Here is a 19,392-nt window from a genome sequence, read left to right as displayed (position 1 = left end):
ATTCACCATTGAAATGGAAAAAAACGACTCTCTTCCTTTCCTAGACACACTTGTCACACGTCTTCCCTCTGGCTGTCTCTCCTTCTCAGTTTACCGCAAACCTACACACACAGGCCAATACATACACAAAAATTCTTACCACCACCCAACACAAAAATTAGGTGTCATAAGCACCCTTAAACACAGAGCCCTAACTATTTGTTCGAATGAACAGGCTCTAAACCAAGAATACAAAATCATCAACCAAACATTTATCAAAAATGGATACAATAAAAAAACTATTCACAAGATCCTCCATAAAGATACCAGTAAGAACAAAAAAGATTTCAAGAATGCCATTGCCATTCCTTATGTTAGAGGCATTTCTGAAAAGATAGACAGAACACTTCGCAAATACAACATTAAAACCACCTTTAAACCCCCAAATAAGCTAAGACACCTACTCAGTTCCTCTAAAGATCCTCTTCCACACCTAGCACACCCAGGGGTATACAAAATACACTGCACATGTAACATACCATACATAGGGGAAACAGGACGAACTATCCCAATCAGACAAGACGAACACAAACGACACATTAAATACCTCCACTTCGGTAAAACAGGCCTTTCTGACCATGCACTCCAAACATACCACAGAATTGACTGGAAAAATACCAAGTCCCTACACCGCACCAAAACCTGGTTTGAGAGAAAATTTAAAGAGTCTTGTGAAATACTCAAAGACAACCCAAATCTCAACAAAAATGATGGCCTCACCATTTCAAGAATGTGGAGGACCCATCTACAACCTGTATAACATCCTAAACCAGCATTAGAAAAATTCCCACTACAAGAAGACAACTGGTGACCTGGTGAAGTGTTTAGAACATTCAATAGCAACTGAAAGAAATCATTTTGTTACTATCCAGAATATTAATACATGAGGACTCTAACAACAGTTTATTGTAGTTGCATTTATCTATTTATAATATATATATATATTTTTTAAAATTTTTTTTTTTTTATAATTTTATTTCTTTATTTTTATTTTTATTTTCTATCACTAGAGGTCAGGCTAGAAAAAAGATTTATTAACTACGTAGATTTAGTTTACTGGTATAGAAAGCATGAGCATGTAGCTTGGTTCTGTATACAGTTGTATTCTTCCGATGATGACCTCGATATAGAGGTCGAAACGTCAAGTTTTATTTTATTTAATTAATAAAATAATCTGTTCAACACGTATGTTTTTGAGTCCCTAAATCTACAAATATGAGTGCTGATCACCGTGTAACCCTAAAAGAAAGAAACATTTTAAGAACGGCAGGGCTGAAGGAGTCTTCATTTGGAATTAAAATTGGTGGGGAAAATATTAATAATTTGAGGTATGCAGATGATACCACTTTGCTAGCAGAATGCAAAGAAGATTTGGAGGAACTTATTATGAAAGTTAAAGAAGAAAGTGCTAAATATGGTCTTAAACTTAACCTCAAAAAGACAAAAGTTATTGCAACATGTTAACTTAATGATTTTGAAGTAGATGGGGAGAAAATGGAAGCAGTTAACAATTTTGTGCTCCAAGGATCCTGAATTCATAAGGACAGTTATTGTACTGAAGAAGTTAGAAGATTATTACTCAGAAAGAAAGCAATGACAAATTTAAGCAAGATCTTTAAAGATAAAGATATTAGCCTCGCAACAAAAATCAGAATCGTGAAAACAATGGTATTCCCTGTGGTACTGTATGGATGTGAAAGTTGGACCCTGAGAAAGAGTGAATGAAGAAAGCTAGTCGCATTTGAATTATGGGTTTGGAGACACTTACTAAGAATACCATGGACTGCAAAGCAAACCAATAAATCAGTGGTAGACAGCATAAAGTCAGATTGCTCCTTCGAAGCTATGATCATCGAGCAAAAATTGCTTCGGACATATTATGCAAGCAAATGACAGTCTGGAGAAGATGATGCTAGCTAAAGTTGATGGAAGCAGGAGAAGAGGAAGACCAAAAATTAGATGGATGGATGGACGGAGTTAAAGAAGCAACTGGATTGCGCTTGGAAATTCTGAAAGATATGGTCAGGGACAAATCTGAATGGAGAATGTATGTTCATAGGATCACCAGGAGTCGAAAACGACTCGATGGAACATAACAGCAACAACAAAAATTGTTTGTTTATTGCAATTACAGATTTCTTGTTTTTCCTTCTCCTCTAGAAAAGTGAGTACAAATAATGATTCATCATTAGACACCTTTCTACTAGGTTACAGCAATCAGAGAATTTCATTAAGATTGAAATGATGTTTTGAGTTAGCTAGCTCCATATGGCTTAGAACACAAGAGTTAGGTATATGGCATCTCTTGTGCTTGATCATACTATAGTAATGGAATGATAAAAAATATATATAGTTTCTGACTGGGACTCGCATGTTGCCTACAATTTAGAAAACATGGATATCTATCATCAGATATCTCATGATATCTGAAAGTAGCCAGTGTTTTCTACACTGTACATAGCTATCCCACTTATTAAAAACTTTGTTTTTGATCTAAATGCATCATTTAATTGCTGTAAAATGGTAGAAATTTCAATCACTAGCAGATATTAATGAATTAATATCTGCTAGTGATTGAAATTTTAGTTGAATTTCAAGTGTGCCACGAATGCTTTTGACATAAGGTAGGCCTTATGCATCTGTACAAAAGTGAACAGATTGTGTTTTTACATACTCGTTATTCAAGGATCCAAAGAGAATCAAAATGGCTGAGTAGTAAAATCACTAAAATATACTGTAATAAGAGAGTGATCCTCTTTTCAATGAGAAATTATGTTTTTATTACAGTTGTTAGGCAGTTCTTGTATTGAAAGTTACTATGTATTCTTGACAGGAACTTTTATTTCTGTCTTAACACATTCTTTTAGTTACTTTTAGCATAGTAGAAAGATTTCCAGTGACTTGATACCAAAGAAAAGCCTTAATTTGCTTAAATTGTTACCCTTCTCTTTCTCTCTCTGTGTGCTTGTGTGTGTGTGTGTGCGCGTGCATGTATGCGTGTGTGCAAATGCTTTCTTTCTGAAAGAACTATTACTTAGCTCATTTTCAAAAAAAAAAAATCTATTTTATATAAATGAGAAAATTTAAATTATTTTATTACAGAACTAACTTATGCTGACTTTCAAGATGATAATGATAAAATAGTAGAGAAGAAATTTAAAAGTCAAGCTTTATATAATCAGGTCGTCTCATTAGTAATGTTGTGTTTTGGTATCTTTAAACCATCTGTCTGTTGCTGATACAAATATTATTATTATTGCATGGCAACTCCATGGAGTCAAGACTAGTTGTGGGAGACTCAAACTATCCACATAATATCCAGCATATCTCTTTTTGAACTCATTAACAGGCAGAGGATTCTCAACTTACTCTGGCAACTCATTCATCACTCTTCAAGTAAAATATCTAGTCCTCATATACTATTCCTATAGCCAAGTGCTGAAATATTTCCTCTGCATCAATCCTATAAATCCCTTTTAGTAACATAAATGCTTCTATCATATCCATTTTATTCTGCAATCCACAAAAGGTCAATTTATCATCATAAAGATTATATCACTGGCACTTACCTCTGGATCCTCTCCACTACTCATTCCCAAGAAACCCAGTGACCAGTCCTGAGCATAGTAATTTAGATGCAGATGTATCAAGGCCCTACAAAGAGGAGTAATAACTTGCATATCTCTGCTTTTTGGTGTATTCTTCGATTGCCAAATATTCTTATAAGATACCTTTGAACACTTTAGCAATATAATCCCTAAACTTCAACTCTCTTATCTATCATCACTACCAAATCAATATCTTCATTAATTTCCTGGAGTATAGTACCAACAATGGGGAACACAGCTTGTAATCTTTATCGCAAAAAGACATAACTTTACAGTTCTTTAAACTGGCACCCTTTATCTTTTTCCCAAACATAACCTTGATTAAGTTCCTCTGTTTTGCATCATCAGCTAAGAGCAGAATTGAAGAGAAAGCAGGTGACTGGCAGTATGCTGCAAGCCTCTGTGCACAGATTACTACTACTATTTAATTTAAAATGTTCATAAATTATATGAACATTTCTATTTACAGGGTGTTCGGGATAAATTTGACAGTTTCGTAAGGAAAAAGAAAATCTTCTTTGTATCTATTAAATTTAATGAATTGACAAAAAAACATTACAGGCAGAGTTAATTACAATACTATCAACAAGATTTACTCAAAATAACCACCATTAGCATCGATCACAGCTTCAATTCTGCTTCGGAACCTCGAACAAGCTGATGCTACAGTCTCCCTGGGAAGGGCCGCAAAAACTGTTTTAATTTTATCCATTAACTGGGCTTTTGTATTACTGGAAGTGCGATTGGTGTCTTTTTCAACTGCGCCCCATACAAAATAATCCATGGGGTTAAGGTCTGGGGAGTTTGGAGGCCAAACATTTGGACTGGTGAAGTCGTAGAAATTTTCAGACAACCATTTTTGACTTTTCCCAGAGGTGTGGCAAGGGGCCGAATCCTGCTGCCATACATACGGCCTACCATTGGTTACCCTTGTTATCCAGGGCTTGACTACAGTTAGCAACTCCACGAACAAAGCCCGAATTCCAATGCCAGGGTTCTTCAACACCTGTTCCTGCAGATTTGCGAGGAATTCTGCTGTACGAACGCAATCAGATCGTCTGCTAGGGATCTTTCTTCTTGCTACATCCTCGTAGTCACCATTGCAAGTCTCTAGTTCATGCCTGATTGTTTTTACTGTATTCAGGGAGCATTGGGCAGCAGTCGTAATATCCTTATTTTGATGGCGGGCACGAATCATCATGATACAAGTTATTCTCTTCCATGATTCAGGTGGGTTCCAGCTATCCATCCTTTCTGACATCTTGTATATGAATGAAGAATGGTCCAAACTTTTAAATGAAGAGAAGTGTGTGTTAATACATGTAACTTACGGAAAAATATAATTAATTATAAATATGTCAAATTTATCCTGAACACCCTGTATATATATTTACAAATCACACAGTAGTAGTAGTCTGAGCACAGAGCCTTGCTGCATACCGCCAGGCACCTGCTTTCTGTTGGATTCAGCTCCTCCATATACTGCTTTTTGGTATCTGTCCATCAACCATCCTCATATGCATATTACTAACTTTTTATCCATCCTTGTTTGTTTGCTTCAGTTTATGTAATGAAATGACATATGGTATCCTGTTTCATCATTATCATCATGTAGCCATTCTCTTTATCCAGTTGTCACTCTGTTATATATGTGTGTATATATATACAAATATATAAAATGCATAAAATTACTAAGGCATGACCTACCTTTCATAGAGCCACTGTTCCTCATAGTGTATCATGTTCTTATTCACCTTATCATGAATTATGGGCTTGACATTGCCTGGGATACTTAGTGCTCTATAATTTGCTCCCTCTATCTTGGAGTTCCTTTTATGCACTTGAACTCCTTCACCCTATTTCCACTCTCTTAGAACTATCAGAGATTAAGTTAAACAGCCTAGTCAGAGGTAATGCTAATTTCTTTGCACATTGTTGTAATATGCAGGCTGATATCCTGTTTGATCCTATTTTGTAGTTGTATTAAGGTTCCGCAATATCTTAAATACTTTCACGTCATCAACCATTAATTTCTTCTGCCTTCTTTATTGCTGATCAGTCACCCTTCTTATCTGTGCTTTGTACTTCTCAAGGATACTGTTCTGTTCACCTTTCTCCTTACATACCCTCCACAGATTTTTTTTTTTATTTATTATTTTTTAATGCAGTGCCTATTTGATTATACTATTCATCCACATGACTCATACCAGATTTATCCTCCTGGGATATATCTGATATTGCTTCTTTCCCTCTTAGTCACCTCCCAAGCACTGTTAATATTATTCCCTTGCAGATTTTTATATGATGGTACTGCTTTGAGTTACCTCCTAAGCTTGTAATAATCACTTGCTCTGTATCTCCACATACCCCTTCTTAAATGAAAATTCCATATTTGGCAACCTCCCAAGAAAAGCTGCACAATTATATTCTCGCATTCTGAGACAGTGTAGGGGGTACCTTGGTTATGAACAGATCCTTTGATGCTTTCACCAGATCCAGAATTCTTAAACTCTGAATCCTCTCTATCACATGCCATGTGATCTCTCCTCTTTCAGTCTGTCTCTCCAGTCGAAGTCCTCCATAATAATAATTTGCCTGTACTCATCATGCTAATTTGCCTATGCAGTATTATCCACATCCTTACCTAAGGGATTACATTCTCATGTTCATTCGCTCACTTCATGAGTACTTGCATACACACACTGTAGAGTTGATTAGTTTTATAACTATATAATTGAAATTCTTTTTCCAGGGATGATGAGAGAAGCTCAGTAAATGAAGGAATATATAAATCTGATTTGATATAATTGCATGGGTTTGCTTTTAAAGTTTAGAGGTGGTAATGACATTACTTATGGTGTAACTTGATGTGTGTCTGCCTTCAGATTTTTTTGATCAATTTTTATATGTTTGTATTATGTTGACATGTAATTTTTGTCACTATTTAAGATATATTTATATTAGTTTCTAGATTGTGATGCTTTCCTTACAAATAATAATACACTTCGGTTGTTAATGGATGAGGGCAAGTAAGTATCAAGCAGATTTAATATTTGTACATTTTCGTTAAACTTCTGTTGAATATAATTAAATTTGTGAAATTTTATTAAAGAAAATTAACATATGCTTGAAGATTAATTTCATCTTGACTTCATGTAAGTATTTAATGCATGTTTATGACAGCAAGATTTATCTAAGTACAAGAATATCCTTGTTGTATGACATGTTAAGTTCCAGACCACCATCATATAGTCAATCACTGCCTTCTGCCCTCCCCTCCCCTCCCCAACTTGTAGATGCATGTCATGGTTTAATATTTTTAAACACTCATATATGTGTGTAAATGATGTATATAAAGCATTAATTTCTATCATTTCTGCAAATGAAAAATTTAGAATAATTTTTGCCAACCTAAAAGTTCTTCAGAATAGCTTGGCCTAAAGGAACAAACCAATCAATTTGGTCATCAGTCTATACAATTGATGACCAAATTGATTGGTTTGTTCCTTTAGGCCAAGCTATTCTGAAGAACTTTTAGAATAGCTTGGCAAAAATTAAATAAAAGTTTTTTCAATTTCAACAATAGTATGAATAACTTTGGTATTAACTAGTGTAACACTTTTCACTTTACCTTTGTTTTTAACAAATGTAACAATAGTAGTGTGAGGTAAGTTTAGCCTGTGGCCTATCTCAGTGATCAATACACCATCATCACTAAATATAATAATTTTAACCTGATGACCAATTTAAAATGTAAGAGGTTTATCCATCTTCTTACATAAGATGGATAAACCTCTTATGTAAGAGGTTTATCCATCTTCTTTTCACTGGGTGTAACTCAATTTTATTGAATTTTATCTGCCATTATTAACAACAGCAAAATAAAATGCTAGTTTTAAATAGTTTATAAATTCACAGCAAAACACTAAAATACAGATTCAGAGAAAATTGTGCCTTGGTTGATTTACACAATGTCCTATAACATATAACAATTTTAGCAATATGAACGAGTGTAGCATTGTTTAAATAGGCATTGGTCATAACAGAAAAGCATCATATGAGCAAATGTATCATGTATACAAGCATTTTTCATGATTGAAAAGTGTTATAAAGCGAAATGTCAGAGGGCAGGTATTACTGTACATGTGTAGTTTTACATTTTGAATTAATGAATGAAAAAGTGGATGATAAAACAGAAAAATAAGCAAGGAGTAGTACATTATGATAAGAGGGGGGAAAGGGGGGAAGTATTTATTTTATAGTGACAGACTAAGTCAGAGAAACAGATACTATATTACTTTTAGATACTTTTATACAGATAATTTTACTAAATTTAGATAAAGTAGATACTGAACCTCCAATCATATGAGAATTAGGGAGAAGATGGTATATTAGCAGATCACACAAAACCATGCAAATACATTCTGTGCAAATGCTGAATAGTTCTTAACATGATGTTTACAGCCTCTTTCCATGAGTCTAAGGACTCCTTGGAGTTGCCCGTAATAATATACTGGTTGTTTAATGATATTTTATCTGCAGAAAAATATTCTTCAGTAGTGATGTAAAACAATGATTATCTTACTATATAAAAGGGTCAGCAAAGATATATAACTATAGGCCAATCATTGTATTATTGCAATTGTATAAAATGTTTATATCCGCTTGTTTATATTATATGACTTTGTATTATGCAAAAATCTTGTTATTCTATATAAAATAATGGATAGAGCAAGAAATCACATTCACTGTTACCCAACAAATAGAAAAAGTAAATGAATATCATCTTCCTGCATATTTAGTGTTTGTAGATTTTGAGAGTATTTGATTCTTTATATCAATCAGAAATACTAATTAGCCTAAAATAACAGATCATCCCAGCAAAATATACAATTATTATTATCATTGATTATTAATTAGCTTAAGGAATTCATAAAGTACACTAGAATATAAATTAAATAAACTTTAATATATATTTCCAATATTTCAGCAATGTCACGTTGCCATCTTCAAAGGAACTTAAAATAAAGACATGTGCACGCAGGCACTACACACAATAAATGTGGACGAAGTGAGGAAGCTATTGTGTTTCCTAAAGTCCTGCTGGTACCCCTTAGCGGGCTATATTAGGTATTCATGGCCGTAGGGCTGAAGTTCTCCTGATGTATGTCTCCCTAATTTGGGGCAGTCTCACGTATTCAAATTTGTTGAGGTTTGGCATGTTTCTTAGGGCTGAGGCTGATTCCATGAAATGTCTTTCAAATTTGAACTTGCTACAGTGTATTATTGTGGCTTTCTTCCACCATATTCTGTGGAGTGTATCCAGAGCATGGTCTGCAAACCCAGAGTGGCTGTACTGGTGAAAACAGATGTAGTCCTTGTGTTCTGAAATTTTGATATATATGGTATGATATATGGTATATGGGCTATATTAGGTATTCTTGGCCGTAGGGCTGAAGTTCTCCTGATGTACGTCTATCAAATTTGGGGCAGTCTCACCCATTCAAATTTGTTGTGGTTTGGCATGTTTCTTAGGGCTAAGGCTGATTCCATGAAACGTCTTTCAAATTTGAGCAGGGACTTGGGAGTGTTGGTGGATAGGGAGATGAAGTCTAGGGGGCACATTGCGAAAGTAGCTAAATCAGCTCATCAACTCACTTGGTTGTTGAAAAATACCTTGACGAGCAGAGACAAGCAAGTTATTGTACCTCTGTACCGAGCCCTGATAAGACCTCATCTCGACTACTGTGCCCAGATTTGGTCACCTCGGTTCCTTCTTGATGGGGAGGAGGTGGAGAGGATCTAGAGGCGAGTGACTAAGATGATAGCAGGTCTATGGAATGAACCATATGAGAACAGGTTGAAGATTTGTGGGTTGCAGAAACTAGTTGATAGGCAGAAAAGGGGAGATATGATTGAGACATTCAGATTGCTAAAAGGATTCTATAGGATTAATTCAGAGGATATTTTTGAGATCAGGACTGGTGGTGAGAGAACTAGGGGACACCCATGGAAGCTGGGCAAGAGCTTGGTTAGCAGGGGTGTTAGAGCTGGGTTCTTTACTTTTAGAGTGGTAAATGAGTGGAATAAGCTGCCAGAGTCTGTTGTGGATGCTATGACAGTGAGCGAGTTCAAGGCAAGGTATGATAGATACTGTGAGAATGTTGAACAGTTGTGTGAACATGATGTTTAGGGCCTCCCTCGATGAGTCTAAGGACTCCCTGGAGTAGCACGTAATAATAATAATAATTATTGTGGCTTTCTTCCACCATATTCTATGGAGTGTATCCAGAGCATGGTCTGCAAACCCGGAGTGGCTGTACTTGTGAAACCGGATGTAGTCCTTGTTCAGAAATTCTGATATTCGCTGTCTTGCCTGTTTGGCCAAAGTAGGAGCTTACACTGCAAGGGACCTAGTATACACCAGGTAGGTCTAGGGGAAGTGGTTGGTCTTTAGTGGAGCTGATAAGGGATGCCAATTTTCTATATGGTCTGTAACGAGAGGTCAGGTCGGTTTTTTTTAAGATTTTGCTAATTTTTTCCAAGGTGCCTCGGATGTAGGGAATGGTGATGGATTTAGAGTAATCCTTGTTGTGAAGGGGGGGCGGGGAGGTTGTGGTTTTCTGGTTTCAATATTTTTTGGAATTTTTTTGGGGGGGTGGGTACCATTGGCTGAGAAAGTGTTGAGGATGTGATTTAGTTCAGTGGTTAGGGCATTGTCATTTGAACAGATTAGTTTAGCTTTGTTGTGTAATGTCTTAATAACTCCATATTGTTGTGAGGGGGGGTTTGTTGGTGAATGTATCTGCCTGAATGGGTGGGTTTTCTATAAACTGAGGAAACCAAGGTTCCATCAGGCTGGCAGGTGTGTCTAGGAAAGGGAGGCTGTTGTTTTCCTCTTTTTCCAGGATGAACTTGATTCTGGGATGTTGGTTGTTTAAGTGTGTTAAGAAGTAGAGAAGTCTATCAGAGCCATGTGGCCAAATAGTGAACACATCATCAACGTAGCAAAGCCATATGGTTGGTTTTTGTGGGCATAGTTTAATGCTTTCTCTTCAAAATTCTCCATAAAGAAGTTGGCAAAGGGTGGGGAAAGTGGTGAACCCATGGCTGTCCCCTCTATTTGTTTGTAGAATTTTCCCTGCCAAACGAAATAGCCTGAGTTCATTGTGAACTGAAATAGGGCTGAGATATTGGGAGGAAATTTAGCTTGGATTAGCTCTAAGGTTTCCTTGAGTGGGACATTTGTGAATAAGGAGGAGACGTCAAAACTGACCATTATGTCAGTATGTTGGAGTGTAAGGTTTTCTCTGCTGGCTTTGAAGTGGGCTGCATTTTTTTTTTTATGTGTGATAGTGTGTTGCCAGTATAGTGTGTGAGTGCTTTGGCCAAATGTTTAGCTAATTTGTATGTGGGGGAATCTATGCCATCCACTATGGCACGTAATGGCACATTTTCTTTATGTATTTTTGGGAGTCCATATATACGGGGGGTATAGAGTTAAACGGTTTTAATTTGTTAGTGACTTCTACAGGCCAAGAAGTGACCTTCTTAAGGAGCCTATGTTTTCTGATTTGTGATTTGGTGGGATTGTATTCAGTAGGAAGGTAAGTAGCCCGATCTAATAATAGAGCATTTAGCTTACCTGTGTAGTCCGTTTGGTTGAGTACTATGGTGGCGTTTCCCTTATCCGCTTTGGTGATTACCCTTTCTTTGTTTTTCTTCATTTCCTGCAGAGCTTTATATTTACTATTGGAAATGTTGGTTTTTGATGGTCTTGCTTTGGTGAGAACACAAGCTATATCCAGTCTAATATTGTTGGCGATGTGGTTTGGAAGGTGGTGTTGTGTCCCATTTCCTTTAAATCATATATTTTATGTGTTTCCTTGAAGCCTTGCCTATGTGAGGCATGTGGTATCTCTGGGACACACAGGAATAGCCCTGGAGTCGAGCCAAAACCTATGTGGCAGATACTTCGTTACCAACCTCTCGTTTAGTCCTAAGAAAATTTATTTATTGAAACTGCGCCACTTAGGACTATTAAATTAATTAGAATGTTAATCAAGAAGTTTGTAAAAAATGAACAAAGATAACACAAGATATGCAATTGTGACCGTATATTATTTTCTATTGTCTCCTGCCTAGATTTGTAACTAATTTTATAAGTGGTGCATCGAATTCCATAAAGAGACAAAGTAGGTTAAAGAATAGCAAGGTTTATTTAACTAAATATACATACTTCTAATAATACAAAATAAAAGGTTTCATTCAAACCTAGTAAAAGAATATATCAAATCTGACAACTCCAACATTTTCCACACATATTAAATTTTTATCAACCTTAATAACCATACACAAAGCATAAATCTCACACCATAATCTTAAATTTTTGGAATCTCAGTTAACAATCACTGCTTGGGTCAAATCCTCTTAAACATATTTTAGACATACTCAATATTCAAACTCGTATTATACTTATTCCACTCATAATCTTCTACACATTAACTCTCTTTCCTATAGTCCTTTCTAAGAAATCTCTCTGAGTCCTTCGTTTTTAAGTTTACATAGCCTTAATTCCATGGATTACACACAAGATCAAATAACAAAATATCTACTTATCTATTCACAATGGTTCCGTTCCTTTGTTACACTAAACTCCTTCTTCGCTGCCTTGTTTCTATAGCACAGTTTAGGCTTCCGATCATCGATATGCTAACGTGATCCTCTATCTGACCTCTTTTGGTACAGCTTTCCGGACATGTACTTTCCTAGACATTCATGTGGCATAGCCTGCTGCAGTATCTCGGGATTAGACTTCCGACCAAAAACCGTCCAATCGCATGCCAGCAATGGACCTCGCACCACAGAGTGCCGATTGTCACGAGGTGAAAACTAAGAAACCAGAGAGGGAGGGAGGGGGGGTTTCTAACCCTTTTATACTTCCTCCCTTCCGGCCATCACCGTAACTGTGGCCGTTCACCCGCCACGTAGAATTCGCCGTGACGTGCGTCTGACTTCATACTGTCCGATTCTCTCCTGCCACTTCTTGTTACGTTCCACAAGCACGAGACCACTTGGGGCAGCTGTCTGCTTTGCCCCCCCCTGAACTTCGAGCTTACGTTTACACAGATTATGTTGGTCTGGCCTTGCATGTTATTTCACAATAAAGGTTATTTTGCACTAAAGATAATGTTAATCTTAACTCAGTATTAAATTATACAATTAATATTGGCACTCTTTTCCTACATATTCCTTTTTTATATCAAATAAGTAGCATCTCATTATTCTACAATTCTTTCTTTTCTTTTCTTATTAATGCATTCAAAACTAATCATACCTAGATAACAGGCATAATCATACTTTTCTTATTGGGTGTTTGCTCTGATAGACACAGATAAGATAAATTTCAATATTCGAACTTATCAGGGTATAACAGTGGCAGATCCTGCATTCAATCTGGATCATTATATCTTGGCCGCTATTTTTCAGGGGGCAATGGCAAAGTTGTGGCAACGTGAAAGCGGTATGAGTGCTGCAGGCTTCAACGTAACTGAAGAAAGGTTGACTACAGTGTTGATTGGAAGTTTTGGTTCGGAGGTTCTTTTTTAATTTCTCAAATTTCTTGATATGTCAACCCCGTATTTTCTCAAATTCTTTATCTGCCACAGTGCACGAGACTTCATATAAAATTGACCAAAGCTTATTATTTAACGTATTGAAAAGCTCTTCTTCAAGTGTCTGAATAGCTCTGTTTGTGTCAGCTAGGAGAACGTGCATGGTGGCAATTTGTTTCCATAGCAGAGCATGGCTGGCACGGTTATAAATTCGGAGAGCCTTTTGTGAAAAGATACGGTGCTTAAATTTCCCACAATTTGGGATTACCTGATTATCCAGGCAGCGTTTTAGGAAGGTCAGACGATTCAGTTGTTTTGATAACTTCAGCTTCATTTTACCATATTGGCGGGCCTTGCATGCGATAGAATCTCTGTGGATGATAGTAATTCTCATAGAAAGGCTTATACGTTGATTATACATGATTATCAATTAACTTAAGGAATTCACAACATACACTAAAATATAAATTAAATAAACATTAATATATATTTCCAGTATTTTGGCAACGTCACGTTGCCATCTTCAAAGGAACCCGTCCCCCCCTTCAAGAAGATTACTCTAAATACATAAAGAAAATGTGCCATTTGTTCCATAGTAGATGGCATTGATTCCCCCACTTACAGACTAGCTAATTATTTAGCCAAAGTGCTCTCACACTATACTGGCAACACACCATCACACATAAAAAACTCGGCCCACTTCAAAGCCAGTATAGAAAACCTTACACTCCAACATAATGACATAATGGTCAGTTTTGACGTCTCCTCCTTATTCACAAATGTCCCCCTCAGAGAAACCTTAGAGCTAATCCAAGCTAAATTTCCTCCCAATATCTCAGCCCTATTTCAGTTCACAATGAACTCAGGCTATTTCTTTTGGCAGGAAAAATTCTACAAACAGATAGAAGGGACAGCCATGGGTTCACCACTTTCCCCACCCTTGGCCAACTTCTTTATTTAGACTTTTGAAGAGAAAGCCTTAAACTCTGTCCCATTAAAACCTACCATATGGCTTCACTACGTTGATGATGTGTTCGCTATTTGGCCACATGACTCTGATACACTCCTCTCCTTCTTAACACACTTAAACAACCAACACCCTAGAATCAAGTTCACCCTGGAAAAAAGAGAAAAACAATAGCGTCCCCTTCCTAGACACACTAGTCACCCACCAACTTGATGGAACCTTGGTTTTCTCAGTTTATAGAAAACCCACCCATACGGGCAGATACATTCACCATCAATTTCCCCCCCCCCCCCCCTCACAACAATATGGAGTGATTAAGGCACTATTCAACAGGACAGAACTAATCTGTTCAAATGACCAAGCCCTAACCACTGAACTAAATCACATCCTTAACACTTTTTTTCAGCCAATGGCTACCCCTCCCCCCATAAAAATCCAAAAAAAAACCCAGTTATCTGTAACCCACCTCCCCCTTCACAAAAAAGATTACTCTAAATCCATCACCATTCCATACATCCAAGGCACCTCGGAAAAAATCAACAAAATCCTAAAAAAACATGCCTTGCCTCTTGTTACAGATCATATAGAAAATTGGCATCCCTTATCTGCTGCACAAAAGACCAACCACTTCCCCTAGACCTACCAGGTGTATACCAGGTCCCTTGCAGCTGTAAGCTGTCCTACTTTGGCCAAACAGGCAGGACAGCAAATATCAGAATCTCAGAACACAAGGACTACATCCGATTTCACCAGTACAGCCACTCTGGGCTTGCAGACCATACTCTGGATACTTGCCACAGAATAAGGTGGAAGAAAGCCACAGTAATACACTGCAGCAAGTTCAAATACGAAAGACTATTCATGGAATCAGCTTCAGCCCTTAGGAACATGCCAAACCTCAACAAATTTGGATGCATGAGACTGCCCCAAATTTGGAAGACATACATCAGGAGAACTTCAGCCCTACGGCCAAGAATACCTAATATAGCCTTCTAGAGGGCACCATCAGGACTTTAGGAAACCCAGTAGCTTCCTCGCTTCGTTTCTCATTTGCTGTTATGTAGTATTTGCGTGCACGTGTCTTTATCTTAAGTTCCCATGAAGATGGCAATGTGACGTTGCCGAAATCTTGGAAAGTATATATTAAAGTTGATTTAATTTATATTTCTAGTGTATGCTGTCAATTCCTTAAGTATTTAGTTATCATGCTTGACCAGTGTATAAGCCTTTCTACAAGAATTGCAGAATCTCAATATAAATACAGCTATGGGATTAGATGGGATATCAACTAGGGTTTTGTGAGAATGTGCAGAGGAGCTCGCAATGCCTTTGACTAGTCTGTTTAATTTAATTTCAGCTCGGGTAGAGTTCCAAGGGAGTAGGAGGAGGACAAAATAATTCCTTTGTATAAAGGGGGGGGGTTCTAAGACTATAGTAGCAAATTATAGACCACTCAGTGAAAACAGAGGTGACTAGATAAATTGGCAAAAAAGAGAATTCAAGAATGGACAAATAAAAATATGATACTGTATTGCTTTGTGAAGGGTCAGTCATGCCTTAGTAATTTACTAACTTTTTATAATAGGGTAACAGCTAAGTTGGATAAAGGAAATGACTGATGATTTTGCTGGATTTTGTAAAGGCATTTGACAGAATACCACATGGAACTCTGTTATGCAAATTGGATAAGAGGGCGGCCTCTGGACAGATATCAGAAAGTGGTATAAGTTACAATTTTATAGTATATAATAGCTTAAAGAGTATGTAATTAAGTTTTATCTACAATAGTTTGTTTCTTATTAGTATTCAACATGACTGCTATCTTGTGCAATGCATGTAAGTAGGCGATTTTTGAAGTTCTGGAAAATTTTTAGTAGTTGCTGAGTAGTGGCTGCATTGATTGCATTTGTAATTTTGTCTTAAGGTCATTGAGAGAAGCAGGTTTTGAAGCATACGTGACTGTTTTTGTGTTTGTCCATAAGAAAAAGTCTTCATGCACAAACTCTAACAGAGTCAGGTCAGGTGACAGAGATAGCAATGCAAGAGCATCTCCTCTACCGATCCACCTGTCTGTGAAAGTGTCATCCAGAAATTTTCATATCTGTGTCACATAGGAATAGAGTGCCCCATCCTGTTGGAAAATAGTTTTATTAATAAGACTTAACCTCTTTAATTCAGGAATAAAAAATTCTGAAGCATTGCTAAATAAGATTCATCCCTGACAGTGAGCTCATCGAAAAATAATGGTCTGATAATGCATCATCTCCTAACCGTGTACCACACATTAACTTTTGGTGAGTCTCTTTCGTGTTTGCCAAAAATGGTTCCAAAAATATATATTGGTAGGTCTTTTTAGGAGACAATCATACTCATTCATAAGTGACTGCAAACGATGACGAGAGGTTTAGAGACCATGCCAGTAATTGCTGCTTCTGTTTAACACACAGGTGGTGTTTTCTACAAAGCTGAAATGTAATAAAATATTGGAACTTCTTATGAGACCAGTACCTAATTAATAGCACATTGCCAGTTAAACTACTGGAGACATAGACTGCGAGATTCTCTCAAGATCTGAAAGTACAGCATCATGCTCTCATGAACCTGATCCACATTTTAATCTACCAGTTATGTGAACACCTCATTTGATAACTCAACCAGAGTTGTGAATGACCTTCTGAGAGAATGTGAATGACACCTAGTGTTTGGCAATAATGGTAATAGAAATATTTGAGAGAAAATATGATCCCAATGAAGGACTGAATGCCATTTGGTTATAGATGCATCAAAGCCTAGGCTTAGTTTATAGGGTTATTACAGTCTGTTGCTCTCTATACAGAATGTTCGGTTGTAACAGCCCTACAAGATTCTGTAATTGTCATAATTAATACACCCTAGAAGGAAAAAAAAATTACAATAAACAGCTTTGATAATCTTCCATATTTCTTTGGTGATGTATTATTATTATTATGATGGTGTCTCTATGGAGTCAAAAGACTCGGTATCGGTCAGGTTGTCATCAAAAGATCTATCTTTCAATGAATTTCTGGGCCATTGAAATGCCTTTGTTTTTTGCATCACATCATGCAGAATTGCCCTTTCAGTACTCCTTATGAAGTCTGAATATTTTTCAGACCTCACAAGAAGAGGACTATTTGAAATGTCTTCCTTCCTCCATGGTTCTAAATTCCATTTAACTGGGTCTGTTTTTTAGCCTTGTAATTACTTAGTTTTAGCTCAGCCTTGTCTCAATATCATGAAAAGCAAGAGTCTATGCCCAGCCACATGGTGCTGTTACTTGAAGGTCATCATAGATACCATCTGTATTCATCATATTTAATACATTTAAGTATTTCTCAGTAATTTCTTTGAAGCAAAGCCATCACATTTCATCATGTGAATATCATATATTACCAAATTAGAGGAATATTTGTGTCATCTACTCTGTGGAATACATTTAAAACAGTAAGTAAATTTCTACACGAAAGCCATTCATTAGTTAATATATCAACAACTATTTAAATTAAGGGGTTATTAAATCCCACATTGTTTTAAAACCGAATAAGAAACTCAAAGATTGGAATCAGAGAGTTTAATGCCGAATATAGTAAACTATAAAAGTATCAGTGATTACTAGCGTGAGCTAATGCAAGTAGTCCTAGTACGTAGTACAATCTCGGGCAACTCGCAGCAAAGGTGGTAAAGTTCTGATTGCTATTCTTGGTATTTTCCATAATGTAAAAATACATTTCCTAGGAAATGTATGCTGTTATTACATTATGGTGGGTGGTCACTACCCAGACCGGTTTCAGCCTTTTTTGAGGCTTCATCAGTGAGTAGCTAGACCAAATAAATACCAAAGGGTATAGCGAAAAGAACTTATATACTCTGCTATACAAGTTGTCAAAAAGGTGCAACCATTAAGTTACTTAAATATAAAGATCCAATAGGCTTCATTTCGGCGATATAAACATTATTTAAATTAAGGGGATATTAAATCCCACATTGTTTTAAAACCAAATAAGAAACTGAAAGATTGGAATCAGAGAGTTTCATGCTGAATATAGTAAACTATAAAAGTATCGGCGATTACTAGTGTGAGCTAATGCAAGTAGTCCTAGTACGTAATACAATCTCGGGCAACTCGCAGCATTTACCACCTTTGCTGCGAGTTGCCCGAGATTGTACTACGTACTAGGACTACTTGCATTAGCTCATGCTAGTAATCGCCGATACTTTTATAGTTTACTATATTCAGCATGAAACTCTCTGATTCCAATCTTTCAGTTTTTTATTCGGTTTTAAAACAATTAGGATTTAATATCCCCTTAATTTAAATAATGTTTATATCACTGAAATGAAGCCTATTGGCTCTTTATATTTAAGTATCAACAACTAATTTTAATTCTTAAAAAAAATTGGAGGATGATGACCAGTTTTAAGTCCATGGTGAAATTAATCTAACTCGTATCTTTCAATCAAAACCACCAAAATTTTAATTTTGTATTTTATTATAAAGTAATTCTAATGTTTATGTTGTTGTTGAATGTAAGTTGTGCAGTAATCTTCATTATTAAACTAGTTAAGTATTTCAAGACTTTTTAATCTACTCAAGAAATTCTGGACTGCCTGATGATGATTTTATGTCCATTTTTATTGACAGAAGGATTTGAAATGAATGATATTTTATTTTTCAGCTATAAATCGGCAATTTTAATGTCCAGTAGCTGATAAATGTTATATATATGGAAAAATAAGTGACATATTTTTTTTGGATTTTGTGTAGAGGAACTTCAGGTAGCACGGAATGCCATTTTATGTGGAAAATGGTACTTGTATTACCCGAAGTTCTTCTATAGTGTTATGTATGGCTTTTTTGGAGAGTGTCATCTCCTTGGAACATCTGCAGCACTAAATACTCCTTCACCAGATGAGTCATCTCATTTGGATCAATCAAGAAAGTCCTTATATTTGTGGTCCTCAGATATGTATATGCAACCTGGAATTTTAACATATGAGACATACTTGTATATTAAATCATAAATATGCATGTTTCTGTAATAATAATTTTGTGTTTCAAGAGGTTTTGCTATATTATAGAAAAAAAATTTCACATCTTTCTTGACATTTCAAATATGGAAAGAATGGACTGATCTCCGCAGTTTGA

The 19,392-nt window shown here is 36.3% G+C and overlaps 1 protein-coding gene across 1 annotated transcript in view; it reads left to right on the top strand.

Moving 5' to 3' along the window:
- The window catches only part of LOC150095481 (glycosyltransferase 25 family member-like), a 218,152-nt gene that overhangs the window by 37,033 nt on the left and 161,727 nt on the right, over positions 1 to 19,392 (top strand). Inside the window, exon 3 of the mRNA XM_090410197.1 lies at positions 6,612 to 6,676. Coding sequence (XP_090266323.1) covers positions 6,612 to 6,676 — 65 coding nt within the window. The remainder of the gene's footprint in view (positions 1 to 6,611; positions 6,677 to 19,392) is intronic.

The sequence above is a fragment of the Typopeltis vanoorti genome, chromosome 20, assembly GCF_054136105.1.
Source record: "Typopeltis vanoorti isolate ZY-2024b chromosome 20, IOZ_Tvanoo_1.0, whole genome shotgun sequence".
In the NCBI taxonomy this organism is placed as follows: Eukaryota; Metazoa; Arthropoda; class Arachnida; order Uropygi; family Thelyphonidae; genus Typopeltis; species Typopeltis vanoorti.
This window is presented reverse-complemented; position numbering and strand designations above follow the sequence as displayed.